General features: G+C 37.8%; 1 protein-coding gene across 4 annotated transcripts in view; it reads right to left on the bottom strand.

Moving 5' to 3' along the window:
* LOC127787001 (probable plastid-lipid-associated protein 12, chloroplastic) overlaps window positions 1-10,380 on the bottom strand; it is a 116,205-nt gene extending 105,825 nt beyond the window's left edge. The window contains exon 1 of one of the 4 annotated variants that reach the window (XM_052314843.1): window positions 9,928-10,380. In XM_052314843.1, coding sequence (XP_052170803.1) covers window positions 9,928-10,254 — 327 coding nt within the window. In that variant the 5' untranslated portion in view covers window positions 10,255-10,380. The remainder of the gene's footprint in view (window positions 1-9,927) is intronic. The other 3 variants (XM_052314853.1, XM_052314835.1, XM_052314827.1) reach the window with 3 other exon arrangements.
* Between the last annotated feature and the right edge of the window lie 5,645 nt (window positions 10,381-16,025).

Raw genomic sequence — 16,025 nt, 5'->3', positions numbered from 1 at the left:
GCAATTTAAGAGTCTTTTATAAATTGTTTAAATTAAATCTTACACAATTTATAGGTCTTAAATCCTAATTAAGATGAACTAATTATGCATTTTAACTAAAAATCATCATCATCATCAAGATCAAATATTTCCATATTTTCATCATTAGAAGCATCATCTCCAATATCCTCTTCTTCCACATCAGCTCCCCCTCCATCTTCATCAAGTTCAATTGAAGCATTTGAAATGGTAGCCCTTTTACTCATTGTCAAATTTGAAGTTGACAAATTTGTTGTTTATGATCTAGTTTCATGGTAAGGTTCTTTAACGCTAGAAGCTGAAAAATAAAAGGAATGTTGGAAGTTAATGAAAAGAAAGTACTTCCATGCATTCATTAATCCAAGAGATACACTATATATACACACAATCCCCTAAAAAATCTCCTCAAATATAAGAATAGATTACAACAACATATTCCAGATTAGAATTTATTTGAACTAGGACGTACTTATCTAGTTTTTAGAGTAGCTTTATCCTTCCTTTCCTTTATCTTCTTAGTTCAAACTCTTCTAATATTTTCCCATCTTAATCTCATCTTCTTATCTTTTCTAACACTCCCTCTCAAACTGGTGAATAGATATCCATCATTCCCAACTTGCCTTGAATGGATTCAAAACCTTGCTTCTGCATTGCCTTTGTAAGAATATCTACCTCTTGAAACTCGTTAGGAATATAAGTAAGACTTTCCTCTATCAATCTATTACTTGAAAAAATGTCGGTCAATTCTTATGTGTTTCATCTGCTCATGTTGTACCGGATTATTCACAATACTTATTGCCAACTTACTATCACTATAAAGCCTCTTTAGAGAGGATACAGGTATGTTTATGTCCTTTACCAATTTTTCCACCCATATCACCCATATATGCCTTGAGCAATAGCTCTATATTCTGCTTTTGCACTGCTACGAGCCACTACTGGTTGCTTCTTGCTTCTCCATGTAACCAAATTACACCATAGTTTACTGTACTATCCGAATGTAGATCTGCTATCCTCAATGGAACCAGCCCAATATGCATCTACATATCCACTAATTCCTTTGTCTTGCCTCTTCTTAAATAAAAGTCCTTTCCAAGGTGTTCCTTTGAGATACCTAAGGATATGATGTGCTGCTTCAAGATGTCTTCTCGTAGGTGAATGCATGAACTGACTAACTATGCTTACAGCATATGCAATGTCAGGACATGTGAGTGATAAATAGATTAACTTACCTACTAGGCATTGTTATCTTCCCTTATCCATTTGGTATTCTCCTCTGTTGTCTTCTTTATTTTTTCAATTGGGTTCCAGTGGAGTACTAGTAGGCTTACACTCGAGTTTGCCGATTTCCTTCAACAAATCTATCATGTACTTCCTTTGGGATATGAAAATTCCTTCTTTGCTTCTAGCCACTTCCATTCCAAGGAAATATCTCAATTCTCCTAAGTCTTTTTCCTCAAATGTAGTCCTTAGTTACTCCTTGAGATTTTCAATTTCAAAGATGTTATCCCCTGTGATGATAATGTCATCCACATATATAATGAGGATTGTTCTCCTCCCATCTAGTTCAAGTTATATGAATAGGGTATGGTCTTCCTGCCCTTGTTTGTATCCCAACTTGGTTAAAGCATCACTAAACCATTTGAACCATGCCATAGGGGACTGCTTAAGACCATATAGTAACTTCTTCAATTTGCATACCTTCCCCTTTGTGTTCTCTGTCTCAAAACCCAAAGGTATCCTCGTATAAATCTCTTCTTCTAGTTCCCCATTCAAGAAAGCACTCTTGATATCCAGCTAGTGTAATTTTCAATCCAAATTGACAGCTAATGAGAGTAACACCCGAATAGAATTAAGCTTAGCTACCAGAGCAAAAATCTCCTCATAATCAAGTCCTTGGGTTTGGGTAAAGCCTTGAGCGACTAGTCTACCCTTGTACCTGTCAATGCTTCTATTTGACTTGTACTTCACTGTAAAAACCCATTTGTTGCCAACAATTTTCTTTCCATCAGGTAGCAATTTTCTTTCCATCAGGTAGCCTCACAATATCCCAAGTTCCATTGGCTTCTAAAGCCCTGCATCTCATCCATAACTGTTGCCTGAAAGGAAACAAGGGCCCGAGGCCAAAAACCAACTCTTGGTGGATCAATGCAAGGGTATATAGATTTCAAAGCATTTTTCAAAACAAAACATGCACAGCGGAAGCATAAAACAACCTTTGCAAGATACGGTAAAAATCATCCATATGCATCCATAAATAAAAACATCCATAGGGGGTTTCAGTGGTATACCTCCACGGACGTTTTTCAGGTGCTTGTTGTCCAATGATCCTCCTCCTCCTTGTTGCCAAATCTGCTCCCACGAACTTGCAACTCAGGTGACCAACTTGCCTCCTCAAGTGTCCTAGTCGGTCCAAGCTTGAGCCTTCTCGGAACCCTTGAGCCGTGCTAGGACCCTCTCAATGAAGGTGAACCGAAGTTATTCCGTGGTTCCTTTCGGTTGCACCGCAGCTGTCTCACAATCGGATCTAAATGGGAGATAGAGAGAGGGAGATGCTACAACAAAGCTTGGAGCAAGAAGAAGCAACAACTTGCAGCAATGGAGAATGGAGAAGAAGCAAGAAGCAAGGAAGCAAGATGAGCAAGCCAAAGAAGAAGATGCAATCGGCTAGCTTCCCGTGTACGCTTCCCCCAATCTTCTCTCTCTTATAATAATCTGCATCGGAGCATTAAATGCTCTAATGCAACAAAGTGGCAAGAGCAGAAAAGAGACAAACGATTGACTAAAGCGATCAACCACCTCATGCACCAGTCGATCGACTCTGCCAACAACGCTCCAACTTTACCGTATTGCACTTAGGCCCCACTATTAACTCTTAATAGCCTTTCCACTAACTCTTAATAGAACCAAGACCTCTGTCAACTCTTTACAGCATGCCCCGCTAACCCTTAGCGGTCTCCCATACCCATAGATCCATATAGCTAACTCTTAGCTGCAACCGGCATCACTAACTCTTAGTGACGTGAAACACACTAACAGCAACAGTTCACTAATTCGATACATTACTCAGAATGCATGTGACTTTTTAGGTTCAAAGCCATGTAGCAATCAGAATACGTCAACTTCTTGACGACAGCCAAACACTTCGACCTACTAAGAGGATCTCTCCAAATCCCAAAGCACCCTAAAAGATCCTGAGTATCCTCTAGCCAGGACTCAGGATGATCCTAATGGCAATGAAATCAGAATAGATGAACCTATTAAGGCTCTACAATTATTGTGCACTACAGTCCTTCCACTGACTAACATCCCAACTGAGAGTTATGGGTTGATAAACTCACAGGACTCGAACTCTTCCGACATCGGAAACGATTTCCAATCACGCTTATCCTTGCTAGGGGATTTCCAATCACAACCAATTTAGATCACATAAGATGTTCACCCCCATCTAATGGAGGTCAATGGATCCCATCAGTGAGCATTTGCCTCCATACACCACTGCACAAAGACCACACCATTAGCATCTCATGCCAATAAATGGTAGTAGCCCATGTGTCGGTCCATGATCAATAAATCATATTTCCCTTTTGATAAATCTAAGAACCGAGAATTCATTTAACCAAAGATTCTTGTCATATTATTCTTAACTCTTAAGAATATGATCTCTACCAGGAAATCTAAGGACTCGTTCATTAAAGAAATGCAGAGAGTATGAATGAAGATATGACCTTTTATTAATTATCAAGATTACATCATAAGTGCCACTCACATACATCTCATGTAGTGTAAATCTAGAATTTAGGGCACTATCACTAACACTACCTTCCATTTATCATCCTGTAATGCATGATATATACCTCTAAGGATCACAATATCATCAATGCTAACAGTACAAGCTTTAAACTAGGGAGATAGATTTGGAATACCCCAAATAATTTGGAATAGGGTGTTTGGTACATGATCTCACCCCTTTCCTTAGTGCTATTAGGATATCTAGATCATCAAATCCGTTAGATGTCATCCTTTCCACATCATCTTCCATAGTACCAGTGTTTGGACGTATCTCTAGATCTAAGATGATCCAGCTTCTGACAAATCATCCTTGGTTACGAGGCCTTCTAGAATACACCAAGGATGATTTGTCAGAAGCTGGATCATCTTGGATCTAGTTTTCCTAATCTCCCCCTGGATTAGGCATTAAGGTTTGGGTAGGAGGAACTGGTTCAATAGTAAGAGGTGGTTCAAGAGCAAAATTCATAGAAGGTAGGGAAGTAGGAGGAGAGATGGGAGGTGAACTCATAAGTAGAGATATGGTGGAGTCTTAATATTCCTCTGCATTAGGTGTGCAAAAATGGGAAGAAAAATGGTTGATGCTCAAGAAAGGATACATCACAAGACACAATAAAGTGTTGTGTAAAAGCACTATAGCATTTATATCCTTGTTGAGTAGGAGAATAGCTAACAAATATGCATTTGAGAGCTTTAGGTTCAAGTTTGGATGGAGAAGGTTGGTACTTGTGTACAAAAACAATACACCCAAAAACTTTCAGGGAAAGAGAATTTAGAACTCGAGTATGATGAGGATGGAAGTCAAGAAAGACACTTAGGGGAGTTCTAAATGCAAGGACCTTGGAGGGAAGTCGATTAACAAGAGATGACGCTGTAAGAATTGTTTCTCCCCAGTAAGCATTAGGCTCTGAATTAGTGAATATGATTACCCTTGCAATCTCAAGAAGATAGCAGTTTTTTTCTTTCTACCACCCCATTTTGTTGAGAGTTGTAAAGGCATGAACTTTCGTGAATAATGTCATGCTTAGTTAGATTATAATTGAAGTCATTGGAAAAATATTCCCGACCATTACCTAAACATAAAACATGGACATAGGCTTCAAATTTGTCTTTCATTAAGAACACCTAGCTAACCCTTGTATGGTCATCTATAAATGTGATGAGCCAACGAGTGTTAGTTAAATTAGGAGTCCAAACTGGCCCCCAAATATCACTATGAACCAGATAAAATGGCTTTGAAGGTTTATATATATGGGTTGGATGTGAACTTTTGGTTTGTTTAGCAAGGATAGACTGTTCATAATGAAAAGAATGGCTCCTTTTATTAATGAAAAGAGAGGGATATAGAACTTTGAGATAATTGAAACTAGAATGCCCTAAAGGTTGGTGCCATAACATAATATTAGAATCTGAAATAGTAGACAAGGAGGATCGAATATGTGACCTAGATCCAAGAGAATGACCAAGCCCTGAGATATAATAGAGACCTCTTTTCTCCTTAGCACTACCAATCATCTTCCTCGAAGATAAGTCCTAAAATTCGCAATAAGAAGGCAAAATGTCACCAAACAACTCCTATCTTTAGTTAGTTTGCTCACTGACAATAAGTTACATTTTAAATCAAGTACATATAAAACTAATTCCAGAATTAAGCCCACCACATTAGTTGCACAACGTTCATAGGGTAACAACACCTTGAGTGAACCGATCATGTGATCTAAAGTACATGTGTCTATTATCCAACAGTCTATAGGGAATTTAAATGAGATTAGGGAGTGTCTAGATATACCTTGTTTATCCAAAGACACTATCGGATTAGGATTTTTGTGGTCTCAAGTTTGATCACCTTAGTTTGACTCAACAATTGTTGTAAAACCTCCAACTGATCTACCGATAAAGTCAAGTTAGTTGATTTTCCAATCTCAGCTTCTACCCCATAGGTTGCTTGATTCGCCTTCCTTTGGTTCTTAGATTTCCAATTTGCTAGTTTTCCATGGATTTTCCTTCGTGTGATATGGCTTATTGTAGTGTTCACTCCATTGTTTATCTTTCTAGGACTCTCCTCTAGATGTGTTAGGTGTTTTCATCCTTGACGAGACCAAGGTTGATGTTTGTGAGTATACATCAGAATTGGAAGTTCCTGATGAATTTAGCATTACCTTCTTCCTGCTTTCTTCTCGCCTAACTTCTGCAAAAACTTCCCATATTGATGGAAAATGTTTGGTTCCAAGTAATTGGCCTCTAACTTCATCAAGATCAGAGTTAAGGCCGTGTAGGAAGTCAAACACTCTCTCCTTTTCTATCAACTTGTCATACTTTCTTCCATCTTCAGAAAACTCCCATGTGATTTCATAAAATAGGTCCATTTCCTTGCTACAATTCTATTAGAGTAATGTAATATTCAGTAACATAACTAATACCTTGCCTTGTTGTCCGAATGGTAGATCAAATCTGAAAGCATTGGGTAGTGTTTTCCATGTCTGAATATATTTATGGCACAGCGTCCCAAATTTCTTGGGTTGTCTTGTAGAACAGGTAAAGTCTTCCAGTCTTTGGCTCCATGGAATTAACCAACCAAGCCATGACAATAGAGTTTTCTGCCTCCCAAACACAATAGGTTGTTGAGTTTGTGTTAGGCTTAGGAACTGCACCTGTCAAATATCCAGCCTTGCCTTTTCCCCGAACTACCAACAAAACTAATTGGGACCATTCTCTAAAATTGGTTCCATTCAGTTTATGCCGAGTAATCTAGAGGGAATGGTTGTTAAGAGCCATTGGAGTAGCTGGAACTTGTGCATTCCTCATTAGAAGAGGTATGGTGGTAGATGCTTCACTAGCTGATTGTACTTAAAGGAGTCTAAAGGTCGTAGGGAAGAAAGGAACGCTGCCACAAGAACGTAGCTCCGATACCATGAAAAATAAGAGGAATGTTGGAAGTTAATGAAAAGAATATACTTCCATGCATTCATTGATCCAAAAGATATGCTATATATATACACAATCCCCTAAAAAATCTCCTAAAATATAGGAATAGATTACAACAACATATTCCAGATTAGAATTTATTTGAACTAGGACTTCCTTATCTAGTTTTTGGAGCAGCTTTATCCTTCCTTCCTTTATCTTCTTAGTTCGAACTCTTCTAATCTTTTCCCATCTTAATCTCATCTTTTTATCTCCTTATCTACCCATTTACAACCTGAAATTATTTCTTCCTTTTCCTTTCTCTTCTCCAATAGAAGCTCTAGAAACATCAGCCTATGTCAAATCACCATCCTCATGTACAAGTTCATCATCTGAGATACCAAGTTTGTCAATTGTCCCAAGCAACCACTCATTACTTTCATCAATTTCATCTAAGGAAATGGAATCAATTGATTTATGTAAATTGAAGCGACGTCTCAAAACTCTATTATGCTTAACAAATACTAAATCATTGAGACGTTTCCTTTTCCCATTAGGATTCTATTAGATATAGTTAATTTTTAAAAAAGTTACAGTAATAAATATAAATCCTAAACAGTAAAAAATTAAATAAAGTAATGAACAATAAATATAAATCCTAAAAACAATTTAAAAAGCTAGGTGCACCTAATCCCAAGGCTGCGCTTTAGGGCCTGGTCCACTTGCGCGCCCGGCTGGGTGCATTCCAAGAGCCAAAGGTGCGTCTAGGTGCACCTTGAGCCTAGGCGCACCTTTAATAACATTGGTTCCACTCATTTGAGTGTTAATAGTTCCCTTCTCAGTCAAGCAATTTAACTACATAATGAGGCCAAAATTTGTTTTGATTGAGGACAAAAAGATGCATATTACACTTTTGTTCAAGTTTTAAATATTAACTAGAAGATACTCATTGCGTGTGCTAGAAGAATTTGTGAATCCTCTTCTTTCACTATACATCTCCCTATGCTCTTCTTGCTCTGCCCTTATCTACACCAAAGATCTAAACCAGTCATTGTAAATGTCAAAAACTAAAGCAGTTACCAATAAATGGATATGGTTTAACTCTGAAAATTTTCTTTCACCACATTTGCCCCCAGTACTAATGAATACAGAAATTGTTGAAGTACTGTCATAAACACTTATGTGGAAGCAACCTCCTTGCAAAGCAAGGGTAGGGCTACATGAAAGAATGGCCCTGCTCAAACCCACACAAAGCTTCATGCATTAGTGATGCCCTTCTATTATAAAATTAAGAACTTATATTTAGGATCCTTGGAAGGTACTCCTAGAAAAGAGGGTTCCCTAGTGTATGGGGGACCTTGTTTTGTGAGGTTTGGAGAAGAGTTGTTTCCATACATAGGCTTACCCTTCCTCTGAAAAGAGGTATTTCCACAACAAAAACTTCTATTTAGGATGTTCTTTGCTGAGAGAAAAACAAAAATTCTACTTAGGGTAATGTAATGTTGGAATTAATGGGTTTTAAATGTGTGAATTGGAAGAGTCTCCAAGTTGTAAAGTGTCCTTTAATGTGGGAAAATAATCCCGCATTGAAAAATGCCTTATGGTGCGCTCTAGTCACTAAAGTTGACTTCTAGGAAGCTGGAGTCAACTGTCATCGAGTGGGAGTCAACTGTCCAAGAGAGGCTCTCGATTAGATCAACTCTGCATAATAGGCTCTCGGCTAGGTCGACTGTGGCTTTGCATAGTCAACTCTGGAACATTGGGAGTCGACTATGGATGCAGGGAGTCGACTCCCAGTCCGATTTTTGGAGAAAATGCGCCAAAAATGCATAGTCGAGTGGCTCATTGATGTGGCAAGCAGACTGACATGGCGCTGATGTGATGGTGCCTCTATGCAGTGCGGTGCCAAGTGGGGTGTCGAGTGAACGCAACCATTCATACGGGGTGAGAATGAGTGGACACGTCTGTTCGAATGTGAAAGGTGCAAAGGAAGAGATATGTACCTTCATGAGAGGATGCAATCCGGACCGCTAGGTCGCGCCGAAATCTAAAAGGATGCGATCTAAAGATCCAGATTAATCCGAATCAAGTAAAATAACCTTTCACAATTGAACACTTGAAAACTATAAATAGGACCCCCCTTATTTCCATTTCAATCATTCAAAAATCAATTCGAGTTTATTGATTTCGTACATTCCTCCTCCAATATACTCTCATGATCCTCTATTACTTCCAAGTACAAGAGATTCTAGTCTCTTTCCTCTGATCAAGAAGAGTACAACCAAGTTTGGTTTCACCCAATAAGGTTAGTATTGTGCTATACTAATTCTTGGAAGAAGTGTTGTATCTTGGGAGACAGACGTCCATTGAACCTTTAGCACTATTGAGAGGGCAAAATATGTCTTAAGGAGATTTGTTTCGACATACCTCACTTCAATATGGTCCTATGTTCTTTTTCCAAATTTCCTTTCATTATACAATTGTGTTTTCATTTTATTGTTAATGTATACATTTTCCTAGTCAAAATTCAGATTTAAAACAACATGAAATAATTTGAAGGAGCTTCAAATTCTGGCTGGCTTGGGGCACATATTGTGTAGATAATATGGTTTGACACGGTTCCCCTTAAATTGAGGATATCCAACATAGCTTTAAAAGAGACCAACTTCCTTCTGTTTTCTTCATCACTTTAAATTCTATACTCTGTATTTCACTTTATCTCTTCTTCTTTTTTTTTCGTTTTCTTTTTCCTTTTTACTACTCCCCAAAAAAGAAAAAAATTGAAACGTTATGATGGATAAATAAGCTCATACACATTCCTTCTTTAATCTTATCTAGCTATGCTGTCAGAGCAATCAAAAAGAATGTGCATCTTGAAATTGCGGATTCGTTCCACATTCATATCCATCCATAAACATGTTAAAAAGCGTCGCATTGTGTAGATGGGTAAAGGGTTGTTTCTGTTGGCGCTGGGCAGGCAGGCAGGCAGGCAGTCTTACATTTGCTTTAATTGAGAGGAGGGGGTGTTTCCAAAATTTGAGGCAGACACGACAAAAATAACTTTACCGATACTATTGAGACTCTCTCCTCTCTCTCTCTCTCTCTCCTACCTCCTCCACATCCATACATACACACATATGCATATAAATAAATAAATATAGTAGTTGAGAATGTAGGAGTGAAGGGTGAAGAGAGAATGAATCGATTGTACGTTACTTGGAGTTGGCGAGGAGAAGCAGAGCGGCCTCGGCCCTGGATGCCGATGAGGGCCTCAATGAGCGAACTTTCTTGCTCGTTGAACAAAGCCCTCTCTTCTTCTTCTTCTTCTTCTTCTTCTTCTTCTTTCTTTTGTTCACCCACCAGAGAACACGAAGGGGCTCGAATTCCAAGCACCACTCTTCGACTTCGACTACGTGACTGCACAACAAAAGCTTTGCGAAAGTGCAGACGAGGGCGGTATAACGGCGAGATCATCATCATCATCGTTACCAATGGCGTCGATCGGAACCCCAGAAGATGTCGTCCCACTTCGATAGTCGCCATTTACGAATGGCCTGATCAGTATCAGTATCATCAGTATGTGTTCCAAATTAATTTCAACCGTTGTGAACGAGCGAAGTTCACATGTCACGGTATGCCACGTGGGTCATTTTCTGTCAGAAATGTGGCACTTCAACGTCAGTCCTCTCCTCTCCCTCTACCATTATCATTATCCATCTCTCTATCTATCTCCTCTTCTTTCCTGTGGCCATGGATTGGATTTGTGCCAACCCAAATGGATATAATAAAATGATTTTGTTGTGAATATAAAGTACTTTTTAAATTAAATACGTGAATTACTTTACGGATTATTATAATTAATAAAGTCTTAATTTATAAATTATAAATAATTTATTATAATACAACTAAACAAATTATCAAATTACAAATATTCAATAACAACAACAACATATTCAGGCTTTATCCCATTATGTGGGATCGACTATATGAATTCTAGATTTCTATGTGGGTTACACCCTATAGAAGTCAAATAAAAACTCTTTGTTGTACTCTTTTCCCAAGTGAAAAACATTAAAATGCTCTGGGTGAAAAATTATTTGTTGTGTTGTTTTTCATTTGTATCACCATTTTCACACACATTCCACCTGAAAGAATCCTAGTGTTCGCCCAGATCAATTTCCACTACTTGGTATTGACTTAAGTATTAGAAGGTCTATGCGAGTGAGAAATTCCCGCATACCTTTTAATTTACTTTTGTGTTTTTATTCCACGGGAAACAAACTCGATTCCTTCCTGACGACCCTTCCTGTTAAAGTCTTTTCTTCTTCCCAAAGCAATCTTCCTCCCAAAGCCAGACATTTCTCCCAGAAGACCTTTCCTCTCGGAGTCTCTTCTTCCTCTCAACGTAGGGAAAATTTATGCCTTTTAACTCAATTAATTGTTTTGGAGTTTTGGGATTTTAATGAACTTTTATCTCACATAATAATTCTAAAATTAAAAAAATTAATTAAGAGTGATCAAGCCAACTAGTTAATTACAATTGTTTGTAATAGGGGTGGAATTGTACAAGTTAACACTTATTGCTCCAAAATGACAAATACTATGTTATAGATTTAAAGCAATTTCTGAAGATAACAGTAGATTTTGATAAAAAAAAAAAAAGAAATTGTTCCAAAATTAAAGAACAAATTAAGGGTGAGTATTTATTTGATAATAAACGTTATTTTATAAAGTGAGAAATAAATTTTATACCTAAGCCAAACGTTTACGTTTATTCGTGGGCCCTTGAAAAGAATTGCCCAACCTACAGATATTAATAATAATGGGTCAAGGCATTTGGTTGTAACAAAATTAATGAGGACACCAAAAGGGCGCTATCTTCAAGTGACGAGAGCCAAATCCTCTCTGCTAAAGGATCAATAAAAATGTGAAATCCACCGTCATATTGTGACATTTATCCATGACTTATCACTCACAATTCTTCTTTTCTATCTTAAGTGTGGTGTCAACCCTAATTTTCCCATACCTTTGGTTCTTATCTCTTTATAGATAACAGGTCAAGGTTCTTTGTTTATTACGAATTTGTTTTAAAACAACCCTTGGCAAAGGAACCATTTTGAGCATCGGGTCTCACCTTCTTTCGTGAGGTTCACATCACTAGAAAGATGATGTGGTTGTGCTCCCCAGTGGCTGCAATTCTGGTTCTTATTTTCCTTCATGGATGGTTAAGTGAATTACCAATGTAGGCAAACCTAGTTGTTCTTACCATTATGTTTGGCCTTTTGTCACGTCTTCTACAGATGGCGTCAAATTGTTGTTGCCAAGATCATTTGTTTATTACGAATCTATTTTAGAACTATCCATGGCAAATGAACCATTTTGAACGTCGGGTCTCACCCTCCTTCATGAGGTTCACATCATTTGGTATCAAAGTTTTGGCTCTAAATCAAGTTTGAATTATCCTTGTTTTCTTTCATTGTCTGTTATTTCTCTTTATTCCCACAACTTTGCCTATTTTTGCACCTTGATTTGTTCAAGTTCTATTATTTATCATTATATATAAAAAGATAGACAAATTAGAAATTCGAAAAAAAAAGGAAAATTCAAAATTCAAAAAAAAAAAGAAAAGAAAAAGAAAATAGGTATATAAAATTCAGAACTTATTAAGATTTCATCTTTGTGGCCTTCATCCCTGATTTATCACTCACAATTCTTCTCATCTATCTTGAGTGTGGCATCAACCCTAACTTTCTTGTACCTTTGGTTCTTATCTCTTTATAGATAATGGGTCAAGGTCCTTTTGTTTATTATGAATCTATTTTAGAAAGATCCTTGGCAAAGGAACCATTTTGAGCGTCGAGTCTCACCTTCCTTCATGAGGTTCACATCATCCGGAATCACATATTTCGGAGGCCAACGTTGACGAGGGGATTCACTCAAGGAATATCCTTATCACAAAGAGAAACCTAGTCACCAGAACTGGAAGCATTGGAATGGGGAGACTATTTGAGCAAGGAAAAGGGCCTCAAGAAGAGATTAGTGCCCCCCTTGTGCAAGAATTGGAGGCTGCATGCGAGACCCTACTCCATTAGACAACCACCTTTAGTTTCTGCACCACCAAAAAGAAATTTGCATGGACAATCTTCGACCCCAAGAGGAAATCTTGTAACAACAGTAGGCCATATGAACCTTCCAAAAGTGCACCACATACTGTCTTACTGACTGAATATGAGCGGCTCAAATAAATTTATGATGATTTAGAAAGGAGTAACGACGAATTGAGAATGGACAATAAGGAGAACACTCGAGTAATGCGTGGACTAACCTCTCTACTACAATACTTGTAATACCCTAAATTTTATGAATAAATTTAATTTAATGTTTAAATAAAGTATGTAAAATGATATATATATATATTTAGTTTAAAATGATAGGTTATTAATGTGTATGCCAGAAATTAAATTATTAAGTATGTGTATAGATAATTAATTTATATAAGTATGCATAAGTCAGTAAATATGTAAATATAAGTATATAAGTATAAATACGTATATAGCTAGGTATGTATGTATGTATATATGAGTGTAATATATGTATGTGTATATATATATATAATCTGAAAAATCGGGATTTTTGCAGAAGCAGCGCGTGGCCAGAGCATGGTCGGGCCTGCAAGCAGCGGTCAGGGAAAGGGGGGGCCTTTAATGGCCGAAGTGACGTCGGAGTGGCCTCTAGGACGCGTGGCCGACCATGATAGGTCGAGTTGCGTCGGATTTGGGCTATAAATAGCCGCTACTGGACTGCCTATTTCATCCGAAAATTTTCTTCTCTAAGCAGTAGATTTGTGGCAGTGTGGAGAGGTTTTAAGAGCGGGGTTTTGATCTTCAAGTCGTGGGTAACATTTCTGCCAAATTTGGCGATCAACGGAGCAGAGGAAGAGGCGAATTGAGGCTTCACCGAAAAACGCGTGACTCGCCGAAGCCGAGGGGTGTTCGGCCGATTGAGGTAAGTTTAATCCCATTTTTGTGTTAATTTTTGCTCCATCGTGTTCGGAATAGCAAAATCTATAGGATAGGAGGAGAAAAGTGAAGCTTCAAGGTCGAATCGCCAGCCAGCGGCGAAGAGAGCCGCCGGAGAAGACGATCCGAGGGGGGGTCGGGCGCGTTGGCGCACGCGCTCGCAAGAAAAAAAAAAAGAGAGAAAATTTTGCAAAAAATTTTATTAAATCTGGAATGTTGTTTATGATTTATTTTGTGAAGAAATTTCTGGAAATGCTAAATTTATTAATTATTTAAGTAGATTTTTCTATTATAGAAATAAAGAAAAAATAAGATTTTAATTCAGAAGATTCCAAGAAAATTTCAGAATGTTATAAGTATTATTGAGGAAATATTAGTGAAGAGAAACTGAATAAAATGAAAGATTAGATAATTATTATGTAATAATTATATATTTAGCTATTAGGAAATAAGGAAAAAAATAGGAATTTAAGTTGGAAAATTCCATGAAAATTTCAGAATAATAGAAATATTATATAAGGGATATTGGTGAAGATAAATTATATTTTTTTGAAATACTAGATAATTTTTATGCAATTCTTGAAGAAATAAGATTTAGAAATAAAGAGAAATTATAGAAATTATGAAAAAATAGTAAAATGATATTCTAGAATTAAGTTTAATGTCTAGGAGTCTTTGAGGGCGAGAAGTAGCAGCTCGACACAAATTTCGAGACTGACACGTCTTTCGAGGCGACTTAACAGTAAGTATACCGCTTGAACTTAGTACAGTTATAAATGTTAATTTCGAGAATGCTTTTATCATATTGGTATGCTATGATGTGAAATCAACACGTAGACTGCATCAATGACATGATCATGAAATGCATAAATACACATTGATACTGTTGATCACACGCATATGAGGCCATAGGGAGTACGAACTGGCACTGTTGCCTTATTAAGGGTGCACCCATACACCCCGGCTTCGAAAGAGGTGGCCGCTAAAATGATAGGCAGCATGAGGGGTGCAATTGACACCTACGATGAAAGACATTGCATACACTCATGACGTTGCATTTGGTTCCCTTACTTAGATGGTTCATCATCTAACATGGGTTCGCCCCTGGAACATTCAACGTTCCAGTCGGGACTTGCAGAGATGATTCCTAGATTGGTGGTGAGTAGTGTCACGGGACGACAAGATACGAGTATATGTACCATGATATGTTGTAATATGGATAGTTTAAGAATTGTGTACATTGTATTTATCATCAGACGCTTATGTATTAACTTGTAATAAACGCCATGTCCAGTTATTATTATATGCATTGCCATGAGCAGGTTCGATTCAGCTTCCCCTTTGTATTTATTTTCTAGTATAGATATCTCATCTAGCACTAGATACGGTCTTAGGGAATTTTGGGATAAGTAAGTAAAATATATATATATATATATATAGACCAAATTTCCTAAGGCATAACACGCCTGAGAAGATGGGCTGTTACAATACTTGATCCCTGATGTTAAGCTACCCCACACTAAACCCCAGGTGACTACAGGAAGAAGGCAACCACTATGCCTCAAAAGGTTTAGGGGAAGCCAACATGGGGCTTAGATAGAAACTTCCTTGCCACACACTCAAACGCTGGCACAAGGGGACTCGCAGGTCACGCGTTGGCGATGTGCGGGGAAGAAAGTGATGAATGAAGAAACCTCTGTAAGTACCCCCATCAAGGGGAAATGAGCAACCAAATTGAGCCATTTGCCCGTGCCCACCTATGGAGGAGATTGTTACGACAGAGCCACTTAAAGGCCATTAACGTTAAACAGTTAATTAATGAGGTTTTATAATAGAAGAAGGTGTTGACAGCCCACGAGGAAGTATCCAGGAAGGGGTTCCTACTTTCTGAATAGTTACTCAGGTAGCCAACACAGCCCGGGTTTAAACTCCCCCAATTACTGGTATCCTTCGGAAGGGAGGACCGTAATAGCATATGCAGCAATTTGAGGCAATTGCCTTACTACACAGGTAGGATGAAGCCACTAGATGTCGGGCATTCCCCCTTTCCTTGGTAGACTAGGCACACCAATGGTTCAATAAGTTACTTAGCAGACACATTAGCTCTTTTAACCAAATGAAGATGGAATTTATAGACGTTGCTTAGTCTTATATTAGGTTTTGATATGATGAAAAAAATGAGAAATTGGATTTGATGATGTTGTACAAAGCAATGTATAAGAGATGAAAGTTGATAGAAGTTTTAATCGAGTAAGGCATATGATTAATCAAGTATATCAAAATATTAATCGAGTA

Source organism: Diospyros lotus, chromosome 1 (assembly GCF_014633365.1).
Source record: "Diospyros lotus cultivar Yz01 chromosome 1, ASM1463336v1, whole genome shotgun sequence".
Classification (NCBI taxonomy): domain Eukaryota; kingdom Viridiplantae; phylum Streptophyta; class Magnoliopsida; order Ericales; family Ebenaceae; genus Diospyros; species Diospyros lotus.
This window is presented reverse-complemented; position numbering and strand designations above follow the sequence as displayed.